Consider the following 21,229-nt stretch of genomic DNA (forward strand, 5'->3'; position numbering starts at 1 on the left):
GACCTCACCCGCTGGGCCAGCTGCCCGCTTGGTCGTGGCCCTCCGCAAGGCCAACGCTTATCCACCGTGGTTAGCTCTTCTCTGGTGGTGCTCTTTCGTGTTGGTATCTGGGAAATGTTGTGTTGAGATGTTAAAGTTAAGGTTTGTGGTTCTCTTCCCAGTTCGAACTAATTTGCCCTTCTTTGTTTGGGCATCTAGGTCGGGCTATAAAATTTCTTTGAGGCCATATGGGCCCTGATTGGTACCCTTTATGAGCTTTTTGTATCCCTCGTTGGGTTTGTAACTTTCCCTCTGGGGCTATATCTTTCCTCCCCCTTCTTTAATGCATTTACTATTCACCAAAAAAAAAAGAAAGGGACATAGAGGGTGAGCACTTAATGGAGCCCATCCCTATAACAGGAGATAGGGAGCCATCAGCTACTTGAACATTGGTTTTACCTAAAGGTGGGCAGTATATAGAAAACAATGTAAGTGACCCGGTCGTGTGATTAGTGGCTCCAAAGTTAAGGATCTAGCCCTGGGAAGCAACAGATGCACTATGACCATAAAAGGTTGTACCTGACTAAGCAAAGTGAGAGGCATTGGTGGCCAACAGAGAGGAGGCAATAGCATCAGAGGAGGATCTCATCTGAGTCAACATACGACGTAGCATAGTCATCTCGCCATTGGAGGAGGAACCTATGGGACCCGAGCAATTAGTGTTATTAGCAGCTTCAGACTGACAACACTTTCCACGACCTTGATTACTCTCACATGTATTAACAGGTTGCCTGTGGAGTTTCCAACATGTCTCCCTAGTGTGGCGCTCTTTACCATAATTGTCACACTTGACAATAGGTCTTTTAGTGGAGGAAGGAGCATTGATCCTAGCACCAGAACCAGCAAATTGACTAGCAGAACCCTATGCTTAAAGTACGGTGGAGCAATCTTGAAAAACATATTGGAGCCAATTTGGCAATTCTTCTCGTGAATCAGAGAAAATGCATGTTCAAAACTAGGGAATGATTCACGATTTAGCACATTAGGCCTAATTTGAACATATTCCAAATTTAAACCTGCCAGAAAATCATAGACACTAAGCATTTCCACATGCTTCTTAAGACCTACAATGTTAGTAGCACAGAGAGGCTGATAGGTCTTATAGTAATCAATTTCGTTCCACATTCCACACAATTCAGAATAATATTGGGATACTATGAGATCCTTTTGAGTAACCCTATGAAGTTTCTTCCTCAATTCAAAGCACTTGGCATTAACGCCCACTTGAGAATACATTCCCTTCATAGCTTTCCAGATAAGAGCAGTAGTATCAAGTAACAAATAGACCCTAGCAATAGATGGGGTCATAGAGTTCATAAAATATGACATTGTCATATAGTTGGCAGCGTCCGATTTGTCCTAAGGGGCAACAGCAATAGTAGGGTGAGCATTAGTACATGTAAGACATGTAAGACAACTGGCATACCCACGGCCAGCAATAGACAAGTAGTATGAGTGAGACCACATCAGATAGTTGCTCTCATCCAACTTAATGGAGCTAGTAGGGAAGATAGGGTAATCGCCATTAGAACCATGATTCCCCCCATTCTGGGGAATTGATGTGCCAGAGTCTTCAGACACTATAGTTGATGATCCTAAGAACAATCAGAAGATAAAGAAATCGTCTAGATCTAACCAAACATAAGGATTTGGCTCTTTAACCATCTAGACCTATTTTGTCATTCAGATCTGGGTAGAAAATAGGGTTCTAAACAAGGAAAAGACCCCCGGTAGGAAGAAACTCACCACCGAGGGGAAAACCCTAAGGCCCCGTTTGGTTGCAATGGGAATTTAAAGGGAAGGGAAGTGAAATTTTTATACTTTAAAAATAAATGTTTATAATCATTACCCCATGTGATTGTATAAACTAATGAATTTTTTAACCATATTTAGTAATGATATATTTTACATGTAATTTTTATTTTACATATTATAGCAAAGGGTTTTGAACGCAAAGTGAAGTGAAATTTTATAACCTAATATGGAATGATTTGAAGTTAATGTTAAAGTCACATGGGTAATGATTACATATATTTCTTTTTTAAGTATGAAAATTTCACTTCCCTTCCCTTTAATTCCCCTTACAGCCAAACATAGCCTAAGGGAACCAAAAAAATAGAGGGAGAGAAACCCTTTAAAAATGGAGGCGTTGGAGAGGAGCTCGTAAGAGAGAGAGAGAGAGAGAGAAGCGGGAAGTGAGAGAGCGCAAGAGGGAGAGGAGAGGCTACGAGAGAGAGAGAGAAGGAGAGAGGTGGTGAGGCAGGCGGGCTGGTCCAGCACATGAAGGCAATGGCGGTAATGGCCATACGCAAGGGAAAGGGCGGCGCAAGAGTGTGGGCGGCTGTAGTTGGTTTGGGGTTTTACGAGAGAAGAAGAAAAGGGTTTTTCTCTCTAATCTGCTCCGATCATGGTTTAAAGTATCTCCGATACCAATACGACACCCTCCGATACGTATCTTAAATTTAACCGACCGATACGATACATGAAATTTTTAAAATCCTTTCGTATCGATATATATCCTACGATACATACCGATATGCACCAATACACTATTGATACGTACTGACGTACTGATACTCTATGGAAAATATAAAATCGAGGTGAAATATATGTATCGGTATGTATCGGTAAGTATCGGTGAGTATTTGTATGTATCGTTCGGTACGTATCGATGATTATCAGTACGTATCGGTGAGTATCGGTATGTATCAATCAATACGTATCGATATGTACCGATACAGTGCGCTACAGTCATATAATGGCCAAGATGGGTATTTTTTCAAAAAACACGAATTTTTAAGGGTTTTTCTTTCAAAGTTGCTGCCAGCCATATTTCTCTCTTACTAAAGTGGAAATCAAGGTTGGGAACAAGGATTTTACATTTATGGGACAACTACAAACCTTGAATTCTTAGTGCGATACCCTCAATTTAGTGTTTATGCATAATACATATTATCAATAGCTTTTTTTATGCAAAAGTGTTTAAAAATGTGTTTCATATCCATTTATATGCGTATCTTTAGCATATCTTAGCGTATCTCTGATACGTTACGATACAATACCCTCCGATACGTATCTTAATTTTGGTTGACCGATACGGCGATCGATACCGATATTTTAATCCTTGGCTCTGATACCATGAAGAATTAGCAAGAATGTTACTTGCGTCCAATCTTGGCACAAACCTCTCTATTTATAATGAAAATAAAGTCGTAAATGGCTTAAGGGTCCGTTTAAATAAAACCCATTAACAAATAATCCATTATTATAGCAAAAGGCGATATAAAGGATGATGTATCACATAGAATCAAAGTGGGATGGACGAAGTGGAGAGATGCATCCAGAGTTTTACGCATTCGACATGTCCCTGCAAAACTTAAAGGAAAACTTTATAGGACAGTCATACGCTTGGCTATGATGTTATAGCGGAATGTTGATAAGCTATATATAGCGGAGATGACAATGTTAAGATGGATGTGCAGGAAAACTAGGAAGGATAACGTAAGGAATGAATGTATTATAGAGGATTTGGGAGTTTTCCAATCTATGATAAGCTTCGGGAAATTCGTTCAAGATGGTATGGTTATGTTCAATAGAGGCCATCGGATGCACCAGTAAGGAGGAGTGATCTAATCCACATAAAAGGATCTAAAGAGCTAAAGGCAAACAAAAAATGACCATAGGAGTAGTGAGGAAAGACAAGCACAGATTAGGCCTTGTCCCAAGTATGGCCTCTAATAGCATTGGAGGGCTAGGATCCAGGAAGCGGACTCCGTCTAGTTGTGGTCTACTTCATTACTGCTTTTACTTCATTACTGCTTTTATCATCTGTTTCCTTCCACTTTTACTTTTCTTTTTCATTGTGTTTGCTTGGATCCATATAGCTGACCCTGTTAAGTTGGGTTAAGGCTTTTGTTGTTGAAAAGTCTATGAGTGGCTTAGAAGAGAGCTTACATCATCCAACCAGTAGGAAAGCTCAAATCTAATCTAATATTGTTGTAATAATGGGTTTTATCGATATTCTAGAGTCCTACCAAATGGGTCCTTAAGTCCATTAGGGTTATGGTCTTGTAATATTCTAGAATATTATTTTTTCTGCGTTATAAATAAAGAGGGCTAATCTCTGTGAGACATAAGCTCAATTTCCCCAATTCAACATGGTATCAGAGCCGTGAAACCCCAAATCTTTTCTTTTCTATCCATTCTAACCCAACCGCAGCCCTCTAAACCTAGACCTCTCCCACAATCAGCGATCAACATCTCCCACCGCCACTGCCTGGGCCTCTTACGCTACCCTCGGTGACAACGCCATCCACTGACGCCTCCAATGCCTCCAATGCCATCACCTCTCTTCTCTCCCGTCTCTAGCTTCTAGTGCCTCTTTCTTCAGGCAACATATCCACTTCCCTCGGTGGTTAAATGTTATCTTTACCACCAAGGTTGATCATCCTGTTATCTCTGTGTGAGATGATGTACCAGAAATATGTTCTGTAGTTTTTGAAGACTCTTGTGCTATTTTAGGGATGTTGTCTGAGACCCTTTGTGTTTTGATCAGCAGCCACGTCTGAGGTTACTTCAACATCTTCTGGATCTGACGGTGCTTCTTCATTTGTCCCTACCATCCTCTCTAGCTCTATCAAACTAGGTGGGATTAACTACCTGTTGTGGTCTCATTCCTGCTACTTGGCTATTGGTGCTCATGGCTTGTCAAGCTTTATTATTGGTGCTACAAAGAATCCTACTGTTGCTGATAAAACCCAAGTCAAATGGGACATAGACAACTTTCTCGTGATGTCCTACCTCATTAATTCTATGGATCCCACTATTATTCGGAACTATCTGTTACTGGATATTGTTGCCAAGATCTGGAAGGCTTCCAAAGACACATATTCGCATGTTGGCAATGATGCCCAATATTACGAATTGAGGAAACAGATCCATGACACTAAAACAGAAGGAACTTTCTCTTTCCCAATAATATTCTACACTCAAAGGTATGTGGCAAGAGTTAGATTTCTATGATGATACTGCTCTTACATGTGAAACTGACATTGCTAGTATTGCGAAGAAAGACAGAGGATAAGATTTGTGCATGCGTTTCTTGTTGCCCTCAATATCTAGTTTGATCAAACTTGGCACAGATTTGACTAAGGATCCCTTTCCCACCCTGGAACAGGCTTATGTCCTTGTTCAAACTGAGGACACTCGTCGTACTGCTATACTTTCACTTGCTACACAAGATCGCACTACTCTCTACTCTAGTTCAGGGAATCAAACTGGGGAAGCTCCACCTAGACCTATAGAGAAGGAGGTTGTCAAGTGTGATTACCATAAAATGGAATGTCACACCAGGGATAGGTGGTGGAAGCTACATGGTAAACCAGCCAATACCCGTAGTCGTGGATAGGGACGGTTCAATGTTGTTGCAAATCAGGCTTCTGATGACACTCCCACAAATTCCTCTATCTCCAATGAAGTACTACAGACCTTATGCCAACTGATGACCAAGCTTGACACTGCTTCCTCTGCGGCTTAGATACTTCTCTGACAGCTTCCTTTGATCCTGCTTCATACAGAGGTATTCCATTTGGCGGCTGTTATGCATCGATTGAATCCCCTTCTTACAAAACATGGGAGCTTGTTCACCTTCCTTTAGGGAAGAAACATTTGGTTGCAAATGGATCTTCATTGTGAAGATAGTTATAAGGCTCTATTATTACAAGAGGGTTCACTCAAACATATGGCATAGATTATCAAAAAACTTTTGAACCAGTGGCCAAGATGAACACTGTGAGGGTTATCATATCATGTGCTGTCAATTGTGGTTGGGATCTATAACAACTCGATGTGAAGAATGTCTTTCCTCACAGTGAGTTGGAAGATGAAGTATATATGGATGTTCCTTATGGTTTTTCCACTCAGCAGACTCAGGGGAAGGTGTGCAAGTTAAAATGGGCCTTATATGGGTTGAAGCAGTCCCCACGAATCTGGTTTTGCCGGTTCCACAGGGCGATGATTGCCATAGGCTACAAACAAAGTAATGCTAATCATACTCTGTTCATCAAGAAGTCAGGGGAGCACATTACTATTCTTATTCTTCTAATGTATGTGGATGGCATAGTGATTACTGGTAGTGACACGCTTGAGATTGCTCATCTTGAAGCCTATTTGGGAACTGAGTTCGAGATCAAGGACTTGGAGAAGCTCAGATATTTTTTGGGTATTGAAGTAGCCTATTCAACTAAGGTATCCTTTTGTATCAGAGAAAGTATACTCTTGACATTCTCTCTGAAACAGGTTTACTTGGATGTAGGCTGATGATAGTCCATTAAAGGCTAATTCTCACCTCAAGGAGAAAGATGGACAAAGGCAGCTATCAGAGGCTAGTCGGTCGTCTCATCTACCTATCACATACTCGCCATAATATTACATTTGCAGTTAACCTGGTGAGCCAATATATGCATGATCCACACTCCACTCATTTAGAGGCTACATATCGCATCTTAAGATATCTGAAGTCAGCGTCAGGACAAGGTGTCCTATTCTCTCCTCATGGCCATTTGCGTGTGGAGGCATTCACTGATGCCGATTGGGCTAGCTGTCCTGATGATAGGAGATCTACTTCTGGATATTGTACCATGGTAGGGAGGTAATCTTGTTACATGTCGGAGCAAGAAGCAAGTAGTGGTTGCAAGATCTATTGTTGAAGCTGAGTTTCGAGCCATGACTCAAGGTATTTGTGAACTATTATGGCTTTAAGGTCTTCTTCAGGATTTGTGTCTCGATCAATTTACTGATGCAACTTTATTATGATAAGTTTGCAATCAGCATAGCTCACAATCCAGTTCAACATGACCGCATGAAGCATGTAGAGATTGATCGTCACTTCATCAAAGAGAAGCTGGAGCGGGGCATCATATGTATTCCGTTTGTGCCTTTTGAGTCTTAGTTAACTGATATTTTTACTAAGAGTCTCAGTAGTAAGTTGTTTAGTCCTATTGTTAACAAGTTGGGCATGTTCAATATGTATGCACCAATTTGAAGGGGAGTATTGTAATTATGGGTTTTATGGGTATTCCAAAGTCCTACCAAATAGGTCCGTAAGTCCATTAGGGTTATGGTCTTGTAATATTCTAGAATATTCTTTTTTCTCCATTATAAATAAAGAGTGCTAGTCTCTGTGATACATAAGCTCAATTTTTCCAATTCAACAAATGTATTAACAACCAATAAGAAAAAAGAAGCCAACTCAAGCTAGAATAAAATATTCCATCCAGGATAGGTTTTACAATAAAAAATAATAAAGAAAATAACTTCTAGAATACTCTGTAAATTAAGTAATTAATAAAATCCCATATTCATACCTTCTGCCTATATTTTAGGCCCATTAAAGTAGCCTATTACAACAAAAACCACTTGGACCAGAGCACAACACATATTTAACCCAATTCAAGGCTTAGTTTCCGCTAAAATAAGCCCACTTTTCCTATTTATCTGCATCAGCTGCACTAACAAAGTTATGCAACTTCCCAAAAATGTTGCCTCTACAAGAGAATTTCTGAGGTCGGATTAGTCTTAAAAGTAATACTGATGAAGCTGCTCTTGAGTTTTACAAATCCAAGCATTTGAGTCTGACTGCTGTTGCACTAGTTTCTAAGTCAAGTTTACCATTTTACACTGATTTGAGCTTATCATTTTGCCGATGGATCATCATTTTGAAGTGAAGCATGATTATTATTTGATGAAAATTTGTAATGTTAATGTCAACATGGCCAACTTAATTCTATCTTAGAGGAATCAAATGACGACACTGTTTTGATAAGCAACAGTCAAATCTTATTAAGATGGGTGAGTACAGTATGAGAAGGTGAAGGTGAAGCCGTGAATGTGATGGTTGACCATGACTAAGTCCTCTTTCTACAGACCTCTCTTCCACATTTTTTGTTCTCAGTGTGGAGGAATGTCATTAGGTCCAATATTCCGCTGGAGAGAAGAGAGGTGCTGTGGTCACCTTCGGCCAGGGCTTTGTGAAATTAAACTTGGATGGATCTTCTGTGGCCAGGCCTGGTCCATACAGGGTATTTGGAGTCATTAGATAGGGAGATTCAGGTACAAGCATAGTTTTGATGCTATTCAATGATGAAGGGCATTAGAGATTTGCATATCCCTAGGCACATAAAATCCATTGCTTCTCAGGTGAATTGCTCATTCAGCTGGAAGCTAGGACAGCTTACAAAATTGCAGATTTATTGGCCTGGAAGAGTGTTGATAGGCTGAGTTTGAGGTCAGGGAATGCCCTTCTGTTAGATGATTTGGGTCGGTGTTATTGATGTCTATGTCTAGGATACTCTCTCTCTCTCTCTCTCTATATATATATATATATATATATATATTGCATCTTAGTAAAGTTTGGTTGTTCTGAATGAAATTTTATAGGTTTAGAAACACAACTATTTCGCTGAAATGGGATTCTAAAATTTGGAAAGCAGCTTCCAATATTACTTTTTGGATGTCACAGTAAAAGTGGTACTATCGTGCATCTTACAGATCAAGATGCAACCCCCATGGCTGGATTCTTTCCCTCAATTATGCAAAAATATGCTCCTTTGTCATGTACAATAAGAAAAAAAGATGGATGAGAGAATGGAGCCTCGTATTTGGATAGAGAGAATGTGGACACCTTTACTTTGTGATTTAACTAAGCTCTTACGGTCTTCTATAACCAGATAGGATGGATAAGATACCAGAATCAATGGGTATATATATACATAGTGGACCCTCCCCGACATGTCTTGGCTTCTGATTTCTTCATGGGTTCCCATTCAAAGTGGGTGGTGCCTATCAAATGTTTTGTCACGCATATGAGCCACTAATTTGCATTATTGGAAAGCTCTTAATCTATCATTTTTGTGATTCTTATTTTCTTTCCTTTTCATTCAGTTTACAGGTTAAGGTGTGTGTTGTTTATTTTATTACAATCTTATGATTAATTCAGGCCCGTTTTCTGTTGGCAAAATTGAATCCCTCGGCCACATACGACTCTAGTTCTGCTCAGCAAGGAGGGGATATCATATTCACGGATGATGTCAACTTTGAGGTCTTCTTGGATCATCTCCAAAGGTTGGCAGTTCAACAGTAATTTTGTTTACAACAAGGCGGGCGGTCTCCAGTTTTGTAAAATTTCATCTTAATTTTTTGTACAGTAAGTTGGAGAATTATCCTTATTGGTTTGCGGCACTCTTTAATTTTCAAATTCCACTTCTAGTGTACTTTCTGGGCTTCATTGTTTGCACAAATACTTGTTTATGTTGGACTTTTACGTCCTTCATTCTCAATGTTCTTCTTTATTTTTCTTTGTTCCATAACCAAAAATGGCCTGGATAATGCCTTCTTCTTTGGCTCTAAGCCTCTAACCTACACATCCTCCACCTTCTGGATTACCTGCGTAAACCTAACAGTTAACATGTTTTTGTTATTTATTAGTAGGGAGAAAGAAAGCTGCCCGTCTAGCGTTACCTACACCCAGAAACCTGGGTGTGAAAAGACTTAGCTGCCCTAGCATGCGTTGGGTCTATTCACATCCAGTTGTGCCTGGGAATAGAGGGAGTGGGCAGACAGTGTTCCCTCGCCCTATTTATTGTTGAGAAAAATGAACCCTACCGGTCTGGCGTAGGAAACACTCAGACACAGTGGGCTTGAAATGACCTCGCTGCCCCCCTCCTGCCATGCATTGAAGATGCCCCGGGTGCCCTCCCATTGACCCACACTTCTAGTATATCCTATGCCGGACTAGTAGGGTTCTTTCTCCTTTAGTATTATAAGTATAATTAATGAGCAAATTTGTTTGTTACCAGCCTGGTTACAACACTCATATGCCCATCTCAATGCCCCTTACCTTACCAACTTTCAAGATTTATTTTATTTTTGATGAAAAGAAAGAAACTTTAATTGTAAACTAAATTCTTAAATGCATCCGTCCCCATGAGTTATATAGATCTTTTCCTTCCCATGCAGGGATCGGTGAGCCCATTGAGCTAACAAAAGAACAAAGTCCTGAGATGGTTTAAAATAGAAATTTAAATGCTGCTAGTGTTTGTACACATCCAAAAAAATGGGAGCAACACTTAATGACCAAAATGTTGAAGAGAGGTCAAAATTTAGCCTTGTCAAAAAATCATTGTTACTCCATACTTCTGTTACTTCCCACTTCCTTTCTGAGGCCTCCTTGAGTCTTGATAAGACTGCCTTTCGTGCATTTCTCATGAATGTCTCCTGTCATTATGTAGTCAGTCATTAATAATGGACATCTACCATGAGAGATAAAGCAAACAGCCCATCCAATCATCTATGGTGTGGTTATAATAGCACAAATCATAATCGGTTCGTTGGGGAAGGGGATGTTGCACATTCGAAGTTGGCTTGGTGGGGATATTAAATTATCCACTTCGTCGAAGTGAAATGGTAGAGTATACTGAGAAACCCATCAGGCAGCACGACTAGTAATTTGATGGGGATTGAGTTTTCTTCCTACAAAAATTATCTTACTTCTATGGTATCAGATAAAGTAGGAAAAAATAATAAAGGTAAGAAGAAACAATTCAGGTGATCCCCCCTACGATGTAGGGTCTTAAAAAAGTACATAATTAATGATTGAAAAGAAGATGCAAAAAGGGAAGAAGTGCGCAGTTCGAAAGGGCTTGCAACCCTGATATGCTTGGTGATCTTGCTAGAAAGGAAGAGATGCCAGATAGATTCATGGTGATTCTCGCAGAAGGCACAAGATGTGTCCACAGTAGTCCAATGTCCAATCACATCCCTGGTCGGAAGGACATTGTGCATTAATCTCTAAAAGAAAAACTTAAATTTGGGATGAATGTGAAGTTTTCAGATAAGACTGATCAATATCAAAACCAAAGTTTCACATCTAAGTAACACCTGATCAATAGTTTACGAGATTCTTACATATCTAACAATTTAACAACATTCTAATAAAAGATATTTTTAGATATCGGAAGACCGACAGGGATATGATTGGTGTGCAAGACGAGGAAGTTAAAATTCTGCAACTGACCTATCTCCTTAGGAATCTGACCTGAGAGATGGTCCTCTGTAAGAGACTGGCATTTTGAGATGCTTCTGAGGCAACCCACCTCACAACGATTTCCCCAGAAGCAGTTGCTCACCTTTAGACCAAAAATTTCTTCTTGGGTAGACCCAATAACTATATTCCTCGAAAAACCAAAAGCATGATCAAGCTGAAGAGCAGTTAGACTGGTCCAACTATTTAATGAATAATTTCACAGATGAAGTTGTTCAAGAACCACTAGCTTCCCAAAATCAGTTGGGATTCCACCAGAAAATAGTTTGGAAAGGCATCAATGACTACGAGGGATGAACAATTGGAGAGCTTAATTAGAATAGATTGGTCTTGTAATAGAATTGACCCAATGAAGCAAGCTTGTAAGCTTCTACAACATTTTATCAAAAAAAAAAAAAAATGTATGCCCAGTTGAGGTGGGATTTGGTGAGCTTATTCATGTGCGGACATCAATTTTTTAGTAAAGAAGAAAAGTAAAATTATTTGAACACCCATTGTACTATGGTTAATTTGCTTGACACTCCAAAAGTTTGAAAAGTTTACTTTGAATCACCTCTGCATTTAAGATTTATTACAATAGCCTCTGTCCGTTAGTCAGTCACCATATAGTGATGATGGCATGAGTAGGAAAAATCCTCAATATTCAAACTATCCTTTAAGAGTAGTGAATAGACCTTTATACCTATTAATTGAAACAGTAGAAGTGCCTTTATCCAAGGTTGTCTTCAACCTCTAAACACCAAACCTAAAGCGCAAGATGTAGCTGGCTTCTAAGATTGAGGGTGACCAGAATGCACATCATCTCAACGCTTCTTGTGCTTCTAATGACAAAGAGAATTTAGTTTTGACTGACAATTAAGCTAATCTCAATAAATTAAACCGCCCTGTTTCAGTAGGAAGTAAATCATAAATCTAACTAATGAATGCAGGTCTGCATCTTTGTTTGTTTCTTCTTCTTCAGTCCTTACTTCATGAGAATTAACCCTTCATTTGAATTTTTTTTTTTCCTGGGTAACCCCTTAATCTGAATTAAAGTTATGCAGGAAGAACAGAATATACCAGATGCCTGGTTGGTTGTTGGATTAAACTAATTAACCCATTTAGTAGTTCATGCAAAAATGAAAAAGGGGACCTCAAGTTTGTTTAATTTGAGCAAATCCACTCCCCTACCAATCTAAGTTAACAATGAATTTAATTTCATTGTGTTATGGTTAGAAATCATCCTAGACTTCCTTCGAGTCATGCAAAAGAGGAACAAACACAAGAGAGTGAGCATTGGGCTGATCAGGCGGGGGACTCTCTGATGGCTAAGCTAGACTTCTGTGCAAACAAATAATTCCCACTAGAATGGAAAAAGATTCATCATCTAGGAAGGGTTTATCTGGGTTTTTACATTTGAAGACGGCGGTTGCTCATGGAGAGTCCTGGTTTGGTAGTCGTCCATTGTAGGTAGGAGTCTAGATCGGGTAAGAGTTAAAGTAGAAAAGTGAATGTGGAGATCATTTCAGTTATGGGAGTTTTCCTATATCGGCCATATCTCGAAGAATACAGTGAGATTCCCTTCGTTCGATTGGATTCACTCTATGTCTTACGGTGCCCAAGCTAGCCTCAATTAACTCCATTTTTGGTGATACTTTTGTTGGATTTATGGGCTAAATTAATTATTCGGGTTGATTAAATGGGTGAGAGTCAAATTGCATGAACCGGTTCGGTCCACTCTCAAGCTTAGGGATATGTTGGCTCAACCCATTGTGGTTTAGGGTTTTGAGTGCAGGACAGTATTATAAATACTAGGTTTTGGGTCCCTACAGCCATTATTCACTCTTCCCCACTTTACCACTAAAGTGAGAGAACCAAGGAGGTTTAAGGGGCTGTAGAAGATCCATAGCCAAGCCAAGAGAGCGAAAGTGGGAGTGACCAACATCAATCATCTTCAGCATACTAGGTGAAAGGTACAAATCGATCCTCCATAATTTTATTAGATTCGTGTTCTTGTTTTTCCTGTGTGATTTCCTCAATAGGGTTTCAAACTCAAACCCATAGGGAGTTCTAACAAGTGGTATCAGAGCAGACCACATGGGACAAGAATCGATTGAATTTTTCTTGTACATGAGGATTTTGATTATTACTTAAAACCTGATTTGATTAAAAATCATGAAAATCATAAAAATCGTAATTTTACCATCACTTAAAGATCCTGTATGGGAAAACTTTCTTCACGAAAGTTGTAGATCACGAGAAGACGGTCGCGGTGGAATGCCGTAAGTCACCGGAAACCTCTAGACGCGGCGGCACGCACCGCCAAAAACCGACTACCGGAGGAGAGAGAAAAAAAAAACGGCGGCGAGTCATCGCCGGTTCAACTCGGAAACCCTACCGATTTGACCCGGGACACAGTGGGTCAACTCATGTGCACTATTTGACTCGGTCAAAGGTTGACCGGGTCGTTGACCAATTGACCCGAATTTGACCCGGAACTCATATGGCCGAACCGGTTGGTTTGGATTGATTAAAAAAAAAAAAAATTAAAGGCTTGTTTGGTTTTTGTTCATTTTGGGTTTTTATTTAAACTACTTTAAATTTCATTTAAAGGTTCGTTTTAAGGCCAAATTGAAATCTGTTTTTTGCGTTGGATTCCTTGTTTCGGGCCACATTTAATGATCTAATTTTTAATATGACATGTTTATTTGAAATTTTATGTTGTATTTAGTTTCAATCATTGAAACAAAATGGCATAAATCAATGCTTTGAAAAATATATATGTTATTGGTTACCATGAAATTGAGAAATTTTTTTTAAATTGAGATATGTTAATATGGAAAAGGGTGTAAGCTTCCGCTCATTCTTAGTTGCAAAGTAATTTTGCTTTAGGAAACCATGAAATGATGAGGTGGAATCCACCAAAGTGGTACATCTTATTATTTCATGATTTTTCACAGGGTAGCAATGTAGGTGACATTTGCCCAAAGGTGATGTCACCAAAGTTAAGAAAATGACAGTAACCTAGAGGTTCCTAAGCCCAAAGGTGAGGGGATTTCAAAAGTTATTGTTCTTTTCACAGTAAATATGAATTTACAAGAGGACCAGTGCATTCTTAGCCCAAAGGATAGGAATGTAGTTGCGGTTGTGACTCTTGTATGGTTATTGTTGTCCTAGTGACATATTTATATGTATGTTTTGAACATAAAGATATACATCTCCAATGGGAAAGATATGATAGAACTGAGTGAAACCCACCAAAGTGATACATTCAGTTCGATTGTATCTTCCCCAACAGTAAAGGTGATACTTTTCCAAAGGTTATGTCATCAAGGTTTGAGGATAATCATCCACATTTCAGAAAGGGACATTGAATTTGGAGTTCTTTTGCCCAAAGGTGATTGAATTCCAAAGTTAGTGTTGTTTTCACAGTTAAAAGAAGAATATAAGAGCATCAGCTAATTCCTGTCCCAAAGGATAGGGATACATTTTTAGTTGTAACTCTTATTTAAAATATATTGATGGTATTACATGCTTTTATATTATGGTTTATATTTTGATATTTGGCATGTATTGTGTTGTTGTTACTGTTGTAGTAAGATGGTCATTCCCTCAAGTTATGTATCTTCCATCCCAATGCTCACTGGTAACAACTATCAAAAGTGGGTGGAGGAATTAGAATTGCATTTAGGTCTTCTTGACTTAGACTTGGCACTTAGGGAGCCTAAACCTGAGCCTCTCACAGACTCGAGCAGAAGTGCTGAAAGGACCAAGTTTAAGAAATGGACTAAAGCAAACAGAAAGTGCATACTGGTTTTAAAAAAGACAGTTCCTGAAATTATACGTGGGAACATAAAGATCAAAGACACTGCAAAAGAATTCCTGGATGCTATTAAAGCTAGATTTCAACACAACAAGAAAGCTGAGAAAACCACATTGATGACCAGGCTAATGAATACAAGGTATGATGGATGTGGGAGTGTTAGAGAATACATTTTGGGTGTAGCTACTGATGCTGGTAAACTTAAGGATCTTGGAATACAGATCGATGAAGAATATATTGTACACATTGCACTGAATACCCTCCCTAGTCAGTATAAGGTTATCCAATCTACCTACATTGCACTGAAGGACGATTGGAGCCTAAATGAGCTCATTTCCATTTGCACTCAAGAGGAAGAAAAATTGAAACAAACTAGGTTTGAGAGTGCACATGCAACTTTTCCACAAGGGATCTTCTGGTGGACCAAGCAGAAGGAACAAAATTTTTTTCAACAGAGGAAGCGTCAAGCCATATGATAGGACTAATAGCTCTCAAGAACTTGACACATCTCAAAAGGCTCAGGATGAAGAGAATACCAACAACGTAGAGTATTTCTGGTGCCATAAGAAAGGACATGTGAAGAAAGACTGTTTTATTTTCAAGAAATGGTTAGAGAAGAGGAAGAATTCTGGGGTTGATAAGCAGGATGATACTAAGAAAGGGTGAGGTAGACTGATCATCAGCAATTGAGAGCAAGTAAAATTTGGTCCCATCAAGTAGTTAGGATTTCTTTACATACAGTTATTTGAAATGCTTGATTAGTGGGAGCTCTGGTTTTGTTTAGTATTTGTTTATATTTTGAACCTTAGCCCGTATGTTTTGGGGCACAGTTTGATGAATTATGGTTAAGTTTTAGCATTTACATTATGCACAGTTATTTCTTGAAATATTTGGTTTATGATTTCATTTGAAAATGTTTTATAGGCAATAATTGTCTTAGTTATAGGCAATATTTTGCCACAATTCAAAAGGTAATGTTTGCCACATTTTAAGACAGTATTTGTCACAGTTCATAGGCAATATTTGCCACAGTTTATAGGCGGAAGACCACAGTTAGATATTAACCACAGATCAAAGGCGATTTGCCACAGTGAAGGTTAATATCTCAGTTAAGGACCTACATAGAATGACAACAGTGTAATTTGAGGATATGTCAATATTTCTATGATGGTATCCCACATAGATTCGTGTTAAGAAACTTACTTATGTTTGTAATAACAGAAAGTTGTATGCCGTATATTGAGGTGTATCTTCTGCTGTTATTCGATGTGAGTGGTTTTTCAACTGAATCACAGTAAGAGTGGTTAATGTAATAAAATTCTATGGTTACACCAATTTAAAAGACATCCTTATAATTAATGTAGCCCAAGTGGGAGATTGTTGGATTTATGGGCTAAATTAATTATTCGGGTTGATTAAATGGGTGAGAGTCAAATTGCATGAACCGGTTCGGTCCACTCTCAAGCTTAGGGATATGTTGGCTCAACCCATTGTGGTTTAGGGTTTTGAGTGCAGGACAGTATTATAAATACTAGGTTTTGGGTCCCTACAGCTATTATTCACTCTTCCCCACTTTACCACTAAAGTGAGAGAACCAAGGAGGTTTAAGGGGCTGTAGAAGATCCATAGCCAAGCCAAGAGAGCGAAAGTGGGAGTGACCAACATCAATCATCTTCAGCATACTAGGTGAAAGGTACAAATCGATCCTCCATAATTTTATTAGATTCGTGTTCTTGTTTTTCCTGTGTGGTTTCCTCAATAGGGTTTCAAACTCAAACTCATAGGGAGTTCTAACAACTTCTTGATGGTGCTGTCAATGCTCGGACCGATCGACGGAGGGTGGGTGATGTGGCTGCCTGGTAGCTCGTTCTGAGCAGCAAATAGTCTGTTACCCGATGGATTGAACTTCCAGGAATGTCGTGTAGTTGCATGAACCTCTTGCATGTGGAGCTCCCCTTGGTACTAATTTAGCCATTCAACTCTTGGAGCTTTCTTAATGTCGCTAGTCAGTCAGCTCCTATCTTGGGTGCCTACCTCCGATTAGGTGGATTATGGTTAGTCTTGCTGGATCGTTCGGATATCCTAGTATCAAGGCCGCTCAGTAGACAATGGGTCGTACTTTTTAGCCATAACACAGTGGTTTTAAAGTAGTGCACATGGAAGAGCAAAACAAAAGAAGTCAGTCCTCCTGTGAAGGGTTTATCAAGTTACATAATCGAGGAGACATCAAATACAGGAGATGTGGATTGGAAGTAAATAACCACTCGTGTAGTTAAGCAGCTATGGTTCTAAAATTTTAAAAACTAAAGTGGGTGTCTCCTTGTTTGCAAGTAAACGGACAAAGCGATCAAACCAAATCAAACCAAACCCAACAAAATAAAAGGCAATTCAAACCCATCAGACACGTTGAGGAATTTGGTTCAGAGTATTATGGGGATTTGGTGGCATTACATGTTGGTGTATAAGTTTCAAAACATTAAATAAAGACCCTCAAGTATTCTTTTCCTTTATACTCCTTAAAAAAAAAATAATAATAAATAACATAAAATCTTTTGAATCTTTTTACAAGTGAAGAAAGTGAGCTTTTGTTTCCACATCCAAAACTAGTAAAAGTTCCTTGGGATATATATATATATATATATAGGAGTCTTTAAGGGACATAGCTTGGAGAGAAATCTCTCTATTCTCTCATGTGTGGGGTTTTAGACCGGCGTCGAGGTCTGGGTCGGGGTGGGTGTGTGGGTGTGGATGTGGGTGTGAATCCTCCTTTGCCTTACTTGACAATGAATATATATGTAATATGTCTGTTGGATACAATGGATCTGTACATACAAGTACCTGTAGACATACAGGTATGGCCTAGCCTATAAATATCCAAAACTCAAAGGGAATACTTGTAACAAAACAGAGAGTTTTGTTGTGTATACAATGTTCTTATGTTTTTGTCGAGTTCTTTTACTCTTTTCTTTTTTAAGTCCTTAGTATAGCTTGTGGACTCCCTTCATAATCACACTTAGTGGTGCAATCTTTGTGAATAAATGGTGATTTTATCCTGAAAGTAAAAGAGCAGGTCAACCCAGTGTGCACAAACTAGGGGCTCTTTAACACCTTAAGAAGAGTATTTTAATACGACTTCACCCTGTGTACAAGAGCTTCTACATCAACACTTTTTGTAGCAATGTACCTGATTTCTGCAACAAACAAGAACTACAAGTTAAGGTCTGTACATCATTTGGAGTTTTATCTCATTATGGATAAGTCTAATGCTACCTCTTAATTTCTTTTACAATTTGCAGTTGGCTAACACTTGATTTTAATTTATACAGTTACTGTATCATGTACTATATAATTAAAGAGAAAACAGTTCTTGATTCCTGAAATTAAATTTGACCACTCTCGGTGGACTAAGGGTTGTCAAATACAACCAAAACCCCTGAGGTAATTGTCGGAAAACATAACGGCAATCCAAAACTTAAAATAAAAACCTTTCAGTTGAAACCCTTATTTGGTTGAAACCCTTGATCCAAAAATAAAATCCTTTCGGTTCAAACCCCTTATGATTGTAGATAGTTTTGGAAGAAAGGGAGAGCTTCTGTTTTTCCTGTACGAACCAAATTAACCCTAGCCTAAAAAACCTTGAGCTAAATATGCCTTAATTTTTTATACGGTAGTGAATGAATTAAGATGGAAGATTCCCCTTTCACCCACTACTTAAATCGATTTGAGCCTTTTAAGGTCAATACCTTTAAAGGGTAAGTTGGTCATTTTAACTTCATAAGTTATTTTAATAATTCATAAGGGTAAAATGGTCTTTTTATTCAACCACTAACAACAGACTAACACCGTCAGGTTTCATGGGGCCTTAAGTAATATTTTCAAACTCTTGGTGTCTCAAGCAATTTAGTAGTAATACAGGGGGTGTCCGAGTAATTTCCCAAAAGAAAAGGCAAGGAATCGCCACCTGGTCATGCAGACCCTTGCACCAGTATAGGGGCCAATGAGAACACACATGAGCATAAAAAAAAAATGGAGTTCTGTGATTTTACAAGAGTGGGGCAGTGATTTCACACCTCGTGTCTAGGCACAGCAGGGTCCACTTGACCAAGTAGCATTCTTTTCTCAAAAAAGAAAAATTATTAACAAAAAAAGCATCATTGTCTATAAGGTTCCGAATGTTTTAACCGTTAACTGATAAGCCACTGAAATAAAACAGCTACTTTGCTTAATCACTGAAACTAAGAAAAAAAGAGAACAATTCCTATGGCCATTGGTCCTTCCCTTGCTCTAGAAGATATACTAATCCTTCACAATCAGTCCAAATGGCAACGATGGTGAACCCCAATTGCTTGGAATTTTACAACCCTTTTGAGTATTCGTCTTGCCTTCTGACTCTTGCCCGCTCCCTATTTAACCAGAATTCAAAGTTACACTTACACAATTTTTGTCAATAACAAACACAGATGCCCATCTAGCTTCACCCAATTTTGTACAGTAGCTTCCATCACATGTAATAATTTATGATTCAGTAGGTAACCCTCGATTTTCAATTCAGTAGGAAACGTCCATTTTCATCTTGTTTCCTAGGGTGGCCACAGGGCAACAACCTCTAATGCCCCGCACCATTGTGACAGGAGGGGGGCTTGCCCATCAACTTACTTTGCCAAGTGGCAAGAGTGCAACGACCTTGCCCAAACCTACTTAAATGTAGTAGCAAGGTGTATAAAGGAAGCAAAGAAGTAGAGACCTAACAAAAAGAAGATAGAATTCTCTAATAAAAAAGAAGGCTTTTTTAAACAAATAGCTATTTGCTATATCCATTCGGTATAAAAAAGGAAGCTGTTTTTTGTTTGATAGAAAGTCATATTGAGGCCTTAGGAAAAGCAGGTTTAGATCCTTCAACCATTTATTAATGTTAGTGAGAACATGAAAAGGGTTAGGAGATTTCTTTGAGATGATGCACTAGTTTCATAGCGAATACCGAAATGAAAATGGAAAATTCAAACTTAACTACATTGGGTTGTTTCGAGACTTTCACTAGGGATTCTTTGACAGTGACCCTATGAAACCCAAAGTCCACCGATGGCAGCCTTTTGTTGTCATTGTCCAGAGAAACAAAGCAAGAGGGTTCGGCTATATGCAATTTGTGGCCTTGCATGTTGCTACCGACTGACGCAGGTTGCGGCATATTCGCGATTGTGGCCATCAAACGGGGTTCATTCTTGCGAGCATGGACAAAGTGTGGGCATAGACATTATATTTTGTCACCCCTGGAAGGACTAAGTGTTGCTGCCGAAATTCCGTATGAGCTGGTCCTGCACAAGCACAGACAGCAGAGGCCCGGAGCTTTGTCCGGGGTTAGTCCTCCGACGCTCAAGTTAGAGATTGGCCATGCTTACCTTTTTCCTTCTTCTCGGGCCCTCTTATATAGCTTTTAGGGTTTAGGGTTTCCCTTTTCCTTGGAGGAGTCCTCCTCGGGTCCACCTCCTTTCCTTTCGTGGGGATATTCTCTTCACGCAGTTAGCATGGTAGAGTCCTTGCACCTCTATCAGGTGGGTGACACATGTCTAGGTGTGCGACACATGTCCTTACCCTACTGGGCAGTCAATTTGGCCGTATCAGGAGCCCCCTTACTCCCTTAGGAGACTCTTCCTATGGGAGTAATCAAATTTTTCGTCATCTTTATTTTTTTTTTTTTTGCATCCCTTCGGCCTTATTCCTTCGGCTTCGGCTTTAGTTCTGCTTGCGACCGAGACCTTCGGTTAGCCGTCGTGAAGACCTTCGGTCAGTTCGTCTTGGGCTTGTCCGAGCCCCCCGTCCAAGGTGAGGACCTTCGGTCAGGTCCGTTCGGCCTTGGCCGAACTCCCAACCGAGGTGTGGACCTTCGGTCAGGTCCGTTCGGCCTTGGCCGAACTCCCAACCGAGGTGTGGACCTTCAGTCAGGTCCGTTCGGCTTTAGGACCTTCGGTCAGGTCCGTTCGGCTTTTGCCGAGCCCCCCGTCCAAGGTGAGGACCTTCGGTCAGGTCCGTTCGGCCTTGGCCGAACTCCCAACCGAGGTGAGGACCTTCGGTCAGGTCCGTTCGGCTTTTGCCTGAACTCCCAACCGAGGTAGGGACCTTTGGTCAGGTCCGTTCAACTTTTATCGGAACTCCCAACCGAGGTAAGGACCTTCGATCAAGTCCGTTCGGCCTTTGCCTGAACTCGCAACTGAGGTAAAGACCTTCGATCAGGTCCGTTCGGCCTTGGCCGAACTCCCAACCGAGGTGAGGACCTTCGATCAGGTCCGTTTGGT

At 39.7% G+C, this 21,229-nt stretch overlaps 1 protein-coding gene across 2 annotated transcripts in view; it reads left to right on the forward strand.

Moving 5' to 3' along the window:
* LOC122067061 (protein transport protein SEC23-like) overlaps positions 1–9,411 on the forward strand; it is an 89,439-nt gene extending 80,028 nt beyond the window's left edge. For both annotated transcript variants that reach the window (XM_042630911.1, XM_042630910.1), the window contains one exon: positions 9,035–9,411. In XM_042630911.1, the coding sequence (XP_042486845.1) occupies positions 9,035–9,178 (144 nt within the window). In that variant the 3' untranslated portion in view covers positions 9,179–9,411. The remainder of the gene's footprint in view (positions 1–9,034) is intronic.
* The last annotated feature ends 11,818 nt before the right edge of the window (positions 9,412–21,229 follow it).

This window comes from Macadamia integrifolia, unplaced genomic scaffold (genome assembly GCF_013358625.1).
Source record: "Macadamia integrifolia cultivar HAES 741 unplaced genomic scaffold, SCU_Mint_v3 scaffold269, whole genome shotgun sequence".
Lineage (NCBI taxonomy): Eukaryota > Viridiplantae > Streptophyta > Magnoliopsida > Proteales > Proteaceae > Macadamia > Macadamia integrifolia.